This window comes from Buteo buteo, chromosome 4, assembly GCF_964188355.1.
Source record: "Buteo buteo chromosome 4, bButBut1.hap1.1, whole genome shotgun sequence".
NCBI lineage: Eukaryota > Metazoa > Chordata > Aves > Accipitriformes > Accipitridae > Buteo > Buteo buteo.
The window spans coordinates 13154136-13166336 of NC_134174.1; the positions used below are offsets into that span (position 1 = coordinate 13154136).

At 38.9% G+C, this 12201-nt stretch overlaps 1 protein-coding gene across 2 annotated transcripts in view; it reads left to right on the forward strand.

Annotated features, from left to right (window-relative positions):
• MAGI2 (membrane associated guanylate kinase, WW and PDZ domain containing 2) overlaps positions 1–12201 on the forward strand; it is a 761840-nt gene that overhangs the window by 697139 nt on the left and 52500 nt on the right. For both annotated transcript variants that reach the window (XR_012650015.1, XM_075024752.1), the window contains exon 15: positions 99–347. Coding sequence is in view for 1 of the 2 variants with exons in the window: in XM_075024752.1 (XP_074880853.1) it covers positions 99–347 (249 nt within the window). In the remaining variant the exon portion in view is untranslated. The remainder of the gene's footprint in view (positions 1–98; positions 348–12201) is intronic.

Sequence of the window (12201 nt, forward strand, 5' to 3'; positions counted from 1 at the left end):
GACGGTCAACTGTATTCATGTTGCATTAGCAAATGTACTGTAAGTCACAGAGCCACTGAGCAAGTCAGACTGTAATACTGGTGTGATTTATGTTGTAGGAGAGCCGTGCCCAGAGAATGGCAGAAGCCCAGGCTCCGTGTCTACACACCACAGTTCTCCAAGAAGTGACTACACTACTTATGCTAACAGTAATCACGCTGTCTCTAGTAGCAATGCTACACCCCCCGAGGGCTTCACTTCTCACAGCCTGCAAACCAGTGACGTGGTGATCCACCGCAAGGAGAATGAAGGCTTTGGCTTTGTTATCATCAGTTCCCTGAACAGGCCCGAATCTGGGTCCACAATAAGTAAGTACATCACATTTTTCAGCTTATATTTTTCCAAGTTTGCCCCAAATAAAAAAAAATAAATTAATTAAAACCTGACATCTGCTAACTAGTCACTGCAGAGATTAAAACTGAAGAGACAGTCAAGGTTGCTTCCAGGGGCACCGTTTGTTTATCTGTTGTGTGTTGGACAAAACCGAAGGTTATTCTGGCCTCTGAGGGTCTGTGCTTCACACACTCATTTGGCTGTCAGAGGATTCACCCACAAAGTAGATTTTCTCTGTTCCTATATCCCAAAGAGACACCCTGCAGGTAAGCAATAGGGTTATGTGAATAAGTGATTCCCACACACAGAGCTGAATTATACTTTTTTTTTTTTTTTTTTTGATCAAGATGAAGTTCAGGAAGTTGAAATAAAAGCTTAGATCACAGCAAACCCTATGACAGCAGCTGTCTAGATAGGGCACTGCAGCAGCAACTGGAAAATGAGAAAACTGGTTAGACACAGGTGTAGAGAGGTTGATTTTTTAACTGGCTGGAGTATAGATAGTATAAAAGTTACAACCCAGTACACGGAGATGATGTATATAGTGGCAGGATCTGCCCTTAATAATTATAGCTCACTTTCTATCCAGAAAACTAATATTTGCTGGAGCTCAACTTTATTGCTTTATATAAGTATCTGGTGCCATTTGAGATGTCCTGGGTACATCTAGGGAGCGGTTAGGCAAATGTGACATGGGACCTACAGAAGACTCATACCCTTTGGTAGTGGCAGCTGCTGCTAACACCAACATTTGGGTGTTTCAAATGGCATTTAACCAACTGAGAGCTGAGCCCATTGGAAGGAGGAACCATAAAAGGCTTTATGTTGAGAGACATCCACATCTCCCACCAAATCCATCTGAAATTGTGAACACTAATCACTGCTGAAAAACCAAGACAAGTGAGAACATTTATCATTTTGCAAGTTGCAGACTAATGCAGTCCTTTCCCTGCATTCAAAACATGGTTTGAAGGAACTGTTCTTTTGCCCAAAAGTGGTTCCTGAGGAAATAAAATCACTATTTCAACTCTTAGGGCCAAACTTCTAAATTCATAACAGAAAAGCAACTAAGAAAGTACTGGGAAAGCCATATCTCACAATAGCAAATTATTTCAGAAAACTTCTTTTCAGTATTTCATGATTATGCAGTTAATAAAAGAGTTGCTTTTCATATTACCTCAGCTGAATTTCAAAATTCCATGATTGCCAGAATTAATATTGTAACAAAACCGTGGATAATTAGCCTCTTGGGACTCTAGTTTTCACTTTATTGAATATAATAGCCAACTGGAAGTTCTTTGCAGAAGATCAGACAGGAAAAAAAAAATCCATAGAGGACATCATTGAGATACATACATATTAATCAGTTAAGTTGGTCATGAATTTTTCAATAAAATTATTTCACAGATAGGGTTTGCGGTTGGGGGAGATGGAGAGGGAAAGAGGAGAGGAAGAGAAAGAGAAAATGCCCAAGCAACCAAAGGTTCTGTGACTGGAGTATTCTGCTGAAGACAATAGACCCAGGTTCAAGACTCTGCTTTGCCTCCTACCCTCCAACAGGTCCTTGTGGTACTTTTCTTTCTCCCCAAGCAACTACAGGTAGCCACTGTTGAACGTCAGCTGAACATCTCCAATAGTAAAGGAAAATGACAGTCTGCTGTGGAAGTGAAATGTGAATTTGTTCAAATAACAACTGCATTGAATTTCAGTGATCCCAAAGAGTACCCAAATCTTAAGTTTAGAAGAACAGCAATGAACCAAAAAATGACATTTGCTGCAGACAGTGACAGAACAGAGAAGAAAATAGGCTTTATATGTGAATTCTGTTCCAAAACTGTAGCAGAAAACATAAACTGAAAATTACATAATCTGTCATCAGTAATAAAAACAGTCTAAAAATCATTGACTATTTGTAGTTTAAAGGAGGTTCATTTTCTTTACTTAATATTTATTTGGGTGAAGTAATTTGAGCTGTATTAACAGGAGCATAGCCAGTAGATTGAGGGGAACTTATTATCCCCTTTTACTCAGTACTCACTAGGACCCGCCTAGAATACAGCATCCATGTTTTGGGCCCTTTGGTAGAAGACAGAACAGAAGAACTTCAGCAGCAGCCACTGAGACTTCCTGAGGTCCCTTCCAGCTTGAAATAACCTGAAATCCTTTGATTAAAATGCACAATCAGGGGTAGAGAGACTATTAACAGTAAGAAAGTATCAACCGGATATAGGAGACGTAATGTCCAAACTATAGCTTACATCAGTATCAAAATATGGATCTGCATGGCACCATGTCAAGCACCTTGGTAGTCACTTCTCATAGCAGTAGTATGTTGATTTGGTGAAATGTTGTACTATAGTTCCAGCGTTCCTGGTTTTGGAGCCAGTGTGCTTGTTGCCAGCTCATGTCTCCACATGTAGCACAGAATGATGCTGTGCAGACATACCCTAAACATACGCAGTTAAATGTTAACGTTGTAATTGCAAAGCAACTCTGAAAGAATCAAAATGGGCAAAATAGGTCAGAAAAGGGAATATCTTGTCGTGCCAGACACTACTAGGAATAGCATAGCCTAAGAAGTCGTCTCACTGGGAGCATCCTCAGGGCAAAGTGAAGAAGAGTTCCTTTGATTCAAGAATGTTTATTTTGATAACTATATTCCCTTCTCTACTTTCTTGTAAAAGCAAAAGACTTGAGGACTTGGAAGTGTAAGTATCATCATCACTTTTACTCAAGAAGGCAATTAATCGTGCACTGAAAGTATTTTTGTTGTTCTTGAAATCACACTCATAAACTATGTTTTACAATCCAACAAATTACAACAGCTCTTGCTGAGTACAGGAGCGCGAACCTTGTGTCACTAGGTGCTTGTGCTTCAAGCACTCCTAAAATTGAGGTAGTCACTCCAACAGAGTTGCTACTAGGCTCAGAGCTGCAGGTTCATGGGTTTTCTGCTTTGCAGTAGGCCTAAAGCTCAAGGGGTTACACAAAAGCTCACCCTCTGCTTGCCAGGCGAGTTATAACTAGCTCTGGCTGTGAAGCTGTCGGATCACCCCATGAAGTCAGAGTAGCAGTGCTCCGGTTGACTGTCATATCCCTTTCCCACCCTCTGATGGGATGTGTGCTGCGTTGGTCCCATGTAGCCTATTAGAAGTGCTCCGAGTCCCTCTGACCTGGAAAAGAGCCACGAAAGTGTCAGGAGCTCCCAGAATTAAGGCTGTCATTCTTGTTCCAAGAGGCTTAAAGTCTTGGTCAACTTTTTTCTCGATATGCTTTTCAAGGGATTTGTTATTACTGTTGATTTACAGACCTGCCTTTACCTTGCAGAAATTTTCAAAATCCTAAGTGCATTTTTTTTTACTCTTCATACAGGCACAGAGTGAGGGCAGACTACAGCCATAATTAGGGAATAGAATATTTTTTCACATTTTGTGATAGGCAGCACTGTAGTAGCTGTCATTTTAATAAATTACTGTTAACTATTTTGGAGCCAGCCTTTCGATCTGGATGTAATTTTTACTTACTGGTACCTGCTTAAACATCCAATTCTTGTGGCACATGTCTTTTCCTGCATGCTATAATGGTAGAAATTTTCTCTCCCCTTTGTCAAAGCGTTGCTTGGGATGTTCTCTAATTGAGCACAGGGGATTTTCTTGCACCAGACTACAGTTCTGATGTGGGGCAGATCAGGAGTGGAAAACGAATGACAAGGATTGAACAAAGAGACTTCACAGGGCAAAGCAGGGGCACAGACAAGATCAGCCATGCTTCAAAATTATATCAGTAAAAGGAGATAAAGTGAATAAATAAAGAACTGTGTTTGAGTGGCACATCCAGAAGCAAGTCATTTTGGCTAGTGGAGAGCACAGAGGATCTTAGAGTGCTAAGAGATTTAAAAAAAAAATACACTTGGCCAGGCTGCTGACCTGTTCCTAACGAAAGGATTAACTTCTACTGCCCCTAAAACATATTATCATGGATTCCCCCAGACCCCCTCCCAACATTAAAGGTGCTTTGGCTCTTGTCCCTTCTCCAGACAGGCCACCTAAATTTGACCTTACTCTGTGCTTTCTTTTGCTATGCAGGCTACACATAGTTTATCAAAATTTTCTCATCTCCAGTGGAATTTCTTTAGAGGACTCAGGGTCACGGTCCCAGCTGAATGCTGGAAAGCTAACTCTAGTTTTACACTTTTAGTTTGGGGTGGATCTGGACTGATTGAACCTTACAGCTCTGTGGAGGTCTTCCCAGGCAACTGCCTTTGCCCACCAAATTACAAACATCTTTTAGATGCCCTGGTTAAGTGGCAGAGTTAAGTGGCTAAACTGACCAAACTACAGCCTATTTCTGAAGTCCTGTCCTGAGGAATACCTTCATGCTTCCCCCAGTAAAAATACTCACAGCACATGTGGTTCGGGGAGGAAGGGTTCCTCCTGGGGCTGTCCCCCCCGAGTCCCCAGCATCCTGCAGCGACACATGAGGCTGTGGACGTGCAGCTGTGCCTGAGGTGCCATTGCCTCACATGACAGTACTGTGTCACATTACAGCTAAAATACTGAAACTGAATTAATTAATCTACCCCTTGCATTACATTTAGGATAATACTCAATTGTTTGTGTCCTCTGTGGTAAAACCCCATTTTTATGGAGCTTCTTAGGGTATCAAGATACGTTCACTATCTGCACCCCATGGAAAAGCACTTGCAGCCAGCTGGAAATAGCCAAAAGGAGGTTTCTGGATGAATTTGTCCCAGAGCTTTATGGAGTACACTTGTCCCTGCCTCCTTCATATCTTCCTGCTGCTTTTACTTCATGTGTTTGGGATGCAGCTTCCTCTAGGAGAAGAACTTCTGATACCCTGTAACTCTCTTAACACTCTAATTTCTGTAGAAAGAAACCATGTGTTGTAAATAGATCTCGCTAACTGGCAACTCCCAGTGAAATTGGAAAATTGACAATATTTCCATTAATTATACCGTAGCAGGTAATGTCAATTAGCACAGTTATAAAGTGTAAACAAACTGAAAATACAGGCATAATCAATAAATAATTTTTTAAAAATTAAAGGCAGACAACTGTGCATACTTGTTATGATCTTCGTCCTGTTTAGCAAAAGAGGAGTTGTAGATTTATTTTGCCCCTACACTGCATATGCCAATGACTGCTGGATTTTCAAACCATGATAAAACAAAGTCTAATGAAAGAAGTTTCTCTCATTTCTCAAAACATGCAGTCTTAACTAAAAACCATAAATCCAAGATAAGCCTCTGCTGACTGCAGAAAACAGCGTTCCGAAATAAGTCCCATTCAGCCCCAGAGTTTCTTTGAACTCCTTGCAGTTTAGAGATAAAAAACAGCTTATTGATCTATGATAACTGTGTGCTCTGAGAGAGTTATTTGTGCTGCAATTTCACCCATGCGTCTTCCTGGTGCCTGGGGACACAATTTTCTGTGACCGATCTGCAAATTCTAAAGAAAACAGAGCTTTGGAAATTAGGATGTCTACACCACCTTGGAGATCTTTGGAACAGAGCAGTGAAAACCCACCTGCAGCATGAGTCCCCTGTGGAAGATAGCTGCAACTTGTGGGCAAAGAATCCGGTTTCTCATTTCTACTTAGCTTTGATATTCAGGTTTGAGCTGTTATTCTGCTTCTTCAGCTACAAAACACACTTTCTAAGCTTGTTTAACTGACAGTGTAATTTGGAGCTTAATGAAATTGTTACATGATTCAGTTTTTCAAATCAATATATGCAATTAATAATAGTGAAATAACTTAAAGAAGTGAAAGAGATTTTTAATATCACTGAAAACATATTACTGCAGTTTGCAGGCATGAAATACTCAATTGGCTATTTGATATTTTTTGAAGAAAGCATGGAGGATCTTGACCACATCAGTCCCCTCTCTAGATGACTTCTGTCCTGCAGCATGTTCCTGAGTAGATCATTTGGACCTGGTGGTGCTGCTTTTGTGTTCTCAAAGAACAAAATCAGAGAGTTTTCATAGCACAAACCTAGGTAGGGAATCAAAGTTTTTCTAATGATTCTACAGGGCCCATTTTGCTTTCAAGAGAAGCCTGAATTAACGTACCTAAGTTCCATCAATTTTTTCTTAGATCTTCAGATATCTAAGGTACGTGCACTCCTTCCCACCTAGCTTCTTATGCCTGTGCTATGGAAGTAAATATGCTCCATATCAGCACACAATGGGATGTTTCAATTGATAGGTTCATTAACCTTATAAACAAAAGGGATTATTGTCATCTGCAACTGCAGCATGCCACAGATTTCTATTTTCCAAAGGAGTATCACATAAAATAGCCCATCAATTTCAGGAAAATATTTTATCTTGATTCTAATATTAGCCCTGATAGAAAGTCCACTGTACTCAAGCTTCCCAAATTTTAGATTATTCAGTAACAAAGAAATTACAGATGTTTACATTTAATATATTCTCCCAATTAAAATCTGATATGCTGGAGCCTGCGGGTTGAATGAAAAATCTTGTACCTTTTGAGAATTGAGGATACAATAAGTATTCATGTGATCAGCTGTATAACATTGAAAAGGACAGCTGGCTCAGGAAGGTTCATTTGCTTGGTTTACTATCTATATCCGTAACATTAGAAAAGATTGCAAGAATTTATCTGCCAGAGGGTTTAATAGATAAAGTAGAGGTTCGATTTTTTTCCCCTTGGCTGATCATTTTTGACATTTAGCTTCTATATAGGGGAAAAAACAGGAAAGTTGCTTTCTACAAAAAAACAGTCTCAACAGTTACATCTAGAAGTACTGAATAGATGTAAAAAAAAAAAAATCTTGATGTAAACCAGAAAAGCATTATTTGTTGGTAACATCTTCTTAGAATCAGCTATTTCTAGCACATGGGACTCCCAAGTAAGGAGTAATCATTTTTATTTCCAAAAACCAAGAGGCTGATAGATATACACAGTGTTAGAAGCAGTAGATACTGCAGGTAGATATTCAGCAACAGCCGTGGCTGTTGTGTACAGCTGACCCAAGCATAAGGACCCTCAGGTGTAACACCACAGAATTTACTCTTTCTTTTCTATGACATGAAGGTATGGGAAGGATGTTATTTTGGATCATGGAGAGCAAAAGTGGGTGATTTTATCAAATAAAATATTAATATAGAGAAAACTGTGAATTTGTAGTTGTCAGTAAGTTTCTGAAATCAGACCTTATCCACTTTCTAAATGCAAAGATTTCTTTTACATCATGTTGTCTTTTAATTTTTTAATTTAAATTCTCTTTTGATAATGAGCTTAGAGCTGATCCTTGCACAGTTAACTCCCTTCTGGGAAAACATCAGCTGCTAAGTGCCAACACTGGGTCAGTTTCTGTTCCTGACACAAATGCTGTAAATATCTGAGGGAGCTTTAGGGGGAGAGATTGATGGCTTCAAACATCTTAGAAGCTTTGGTGCTCTCAGGATTCAAATCTTCCTGAAGTCACAAATTTTTTTAAAAAACATACTGCAGAAAAGTTGGATCCCATCATAAGATCTGTTGTTAGGAAATGTTTCTGTGCCATTGCTGTTCTCTGCTAGATTTTTCTTGGATCTAGGATTATGACTTCTGCCTTGGAAGGATTTATTTTTTCTTAAGGTAGATATCCATATATATATCACTCTTGAGTATCACATTTTGGATGACTTGTTATTATTAGAGAAAAAAAATCTTATATGTCTATTTTGAAGGACTGTGTGTTTTATATAAATATAAACTGTTTCTTACTACTTTCCCATATATTGAACAGTTTAAAAAATCTGTATAAATCCCTGCTTACCATACTATTTTTCCCTTGTAGCCTCATCCATTGTGTAGTCTGAGAGAATTAAGAAATGAATTGTCCTGCAAAGAGGCAGCTTGTTTTCTGTGCTCACTCTTAATGTGAATAGTGAGATTCTTGAAAAACAAGCCACAAATCCAAGTGTTTCTGTATAGCCTGCTAATATTAAATGCTGCTCAGGTAACTCAGTGTTTTGAAATAAGTGGATCAAATTCTCTGCAGAGTCTAATCCAGACACGTGCTGCCACTGTTTAAAATGTACATGTTTGGAGAACAGCTTGTGGTGAATTTTTAAAAGAGGTGTGAATAGATTAGTAAAAATTTTTAAGGGCGAGTGGAATTATTTACTACCAGTCAAGTGATCTGGGACTTCCTTTAAAAGGTTACATTAATAAATACTCTGCTTAGATAAAAATAAAGCACTGAAGATGCAATTTAAGAAAAAAGATGATGTGTTGACAAAGCCCTAATTAAATGCCAAACATGGAAGGTTTCTTCCCAAGAAGAGACCTGTGATGCTGCACGCTGTCCCTGGCCATGACCCGTGGCAGAGAGGACAGCACGTACAGCAGACAGGGACCTTCCCCAGGCATCTCCTCAGCTTTCACAACCAGGACTTTCTGATTTAATCAGCAGTGGCTCCACCCCTGTGAATTTGTCTAATCCCTTTTTTGAATCCTTCCATTCTTCTGGCCCTCCAGAAGGTTGCCCCACCTTCTCTTCTCCAAGCTGCCAATAGCGAGTTCATGGACTGACTGCTCCTTTGAGCAGAGGCTGTCTTCTGCTTCTCACTGCCATGTTGTCTTTGTCTGAATCTTTGCTAGTTTAGTTCTATGATTTTTGAGATGAGGGTACTGAAACTATCAGCAATATTCAGACTTTAGGTGCACAGTAGTAACTAGCAATAGTTTGTTTCATTTGCTATTCTTTTTCTAACTCTTAAAATTCTATTTACTGTTTTACTCAGTTTAAGTTTTTAGAGAAGTAGGCACACTTATTTCAAGATCTCTTGAGTGGTAATAATTAATTTAGGGCTCATCTCTGCTTAAGCTCAGACAGGGTTATTTTTTTCCCATGTGCACCATCTTGCGTTTCTTTTCGTGAGATCTTGTCTGCCACTTCAGTCAACCCACTCAGTACTGACAGTTTCACAGCTCTTCCATGCCTGTTTTAGATGTGACCGTTCTGAATGATAAAAATTCGCCATTTTGGAATTTCACAGTTCATGTCTACCTTTGTTCCTTAGCTTTTACGTAATTAAACCCCTACGAGAGTAGCTCCTTCTTATCACTTCATAGTAAGTATTTCAGACCAAAGGCTCTTAAAAGTTTTCTAACATATTCTAACATGTGCATATTTTCATGAACAACCTGCACGTCAGATAACCTACATCCCTTAGAAGCACCCATGCTTGTAAATAAATCCTTAAATAAATCCTCCCGTCCCAGGACAGCAGCAGGGACCATGGTGGCCAAGATATTGAGGCTTAGGAGGAGACTCAGGCATAGCTCCACTGGGGAGACCAAGCAGAGATGAGAAACACCTTGGGATATTACTGGGAGAGGAGAAGCCAGGAGACAAACTTCTCATACTATCTGGAAATGCACAGAAACCAGCTTCTGCTGAATGGCTGTGAGTTCAGTAGCAATTCACTGGATTTGCCCATAAAACCCTGTTATAGCATACTGGTGGTCTCCTTTGCAGAATCTGATAGAGATTCAAGTTCCTTCTGCAAAAGCTTTCTACACCCCACTCTGCAGCAGGATCATATGACAACACATTGCACCAATACAACCTCAGAAGAGGAGCATTAAATCCTCAAAAACCAAAGTGCAGTAGGAAAGGTACCCTGACAGACACAAGCTTTGTTCTGATGGTCACCCACTTTGGATCATTTCATGGCACAGCAGCATGAAGGGAGTGCAGCGATACCAAAACATTTAGAGTAGATACCTTTATCAGGAAGGTAAATGCCATTAGGCTTAAGAGGAAGAAAAAATGAATACAAAGTTCCTCCTCTTACTCCCTCCCTTCCCTTTTCTCAGGATCTGGAGCAGAATCGGACACCTGCTCTATTCACTTGTCAGGTGCAAGAAATCCAACAAAAATTGTTCTGGCAAATTAATAGGATTTCCCACCCCAAACCCCCCTCACTACTGAAATGATGTCTCAATTATTTAGACTAGCAAAAACATCTTCTTTAGGGTTAGAAATGGCAAGGATGGGAATTTTAACTATGGCATCTTGGCCATAATACTTTCCCTTCTTTCTTCCTACTAAATTTCTTGCTCTTTCATATAAGACAGTCTCATTTTCAGATATCTACTGATGTGTGGTACAGACATGGTAACTTCAGACAGATCATTTATTACATATACCAGAGACAGGCACGTTTTAGTCTTAGCTTAAATGATTCTTGGTGATGCTTTAAGAATTGATTTGATGCAAAAGGCTTTGTGTGAATGTAAACTGTTTCAGTGTCAAGTTACTCTTTTACTGGTTTACCTACTGATATGCATGCATGGCAGTTATACATCTGCATCAAGGACAAAATAAATGCAAGTTTTGTACAAAGTGTAGCTGTTCGTATTTAGTATATAAAGGTTTAGACATTGTAACATAAATTAGGTGCTTATTTTCTAAGCAGCAAGACATTTCTGAAGTACACTAGTTGTGTCCATATTACTAAAGCCATCATTTAATTTATATTCTTCCTTGAACTGTAGTGGTGAAGAAGCATGCAGTCTGATTATGGCTCGCACTTCAAAGTACCCACTTATATTTATAGTTCTCAGAAAATTAATTTTTAACACTGTAATAACACTTGCATCCATACTAGAAACAAAAGTCACTTTGAGGTATGTGTATTGTGACTTTGCATGAAATGTGCAATCTGTGTTTGTCACCATCACCTTCAGGGAATGTTTATCAGAGGGCTGAGAAATTTGTTCTGCAGTGATGGAGTATTCTGAACACATCTCCTGTTAGAGCTTTGCTTTATATGAGCATTAATAGCCTAGATATTTCCCCAAGAAAGTTTGATTAATCTTTTCTTTCACCTTTTCCAAGTTCTCTTTAGCTATTAGAATTTTAAGGATATAATATTAAAAAAAAAAAAACCAAACCACAACTGGATTTAAACACCAGTTGCAGGTGGATAGTGAGGGTGAGCAGCTTTGTGCTAAGTTTGCCAAGACTGAAGTGTGGGATTGGTGAGGAATACTCAGACACCATTAACATATTATTAGAGTATATAGTCAAATTTAATTGTGATATGTGTATTTATGAGTAGTAGAGAGAAAGAAAAATAGCATGCTCTTTGGGGAGCCTAGATAGAGACAAAAGAAAAGTCAGCTATAGTGTATGCATTTAGTTAAAAACCAGAGAATAGGGAAGAAACACTGGGAGGAAGATCAAGAGTAATATTTAGAAAATTCAGTGGAAAATGAGGGAAAAGACAGAACAAGAGAATGGATGGAGTGCACAGAAAGGTGGAGAACCACAGAGAAGAACAAAAGGAGAAGCAGAGTTGATCTGTAATGTTTTGAAAATGGGGGTGGGTGTCTATTTGATGTAGTAAATGTGTCTATACACTCATAATTAACTGTAAATTCATGCTGGCATGTATCTAATTAGAAAGTTGCACATCTCAATAAATCTTTAGTATGATTTCTATTTATCAATTAACATATTTGAATGGAGGAGGAGAACAATTTAGTGAACCCTGAGCATTTTCAGTAATGACATCTATTTGTATATAAAAGAAATCGTGTTTGTAGTGCCCCTATTGCAACATACGAATAAAGAAATTCTGTAAACTAGGAGGTAGGAGGCAATTTATGACTACTACTTATTGTGCAAATTTATCCCCTTCACTGTTTTAATGCCTTATTGTTCTCTTGATCTGTTTATTACCTTGTTACGTGCCACGTTTGCAAAACAGCTGAACCATAAATTGATTTTGGACTTCATATGTATATGCCATGTATATACGCACATCTGGATTCTAAATCTTT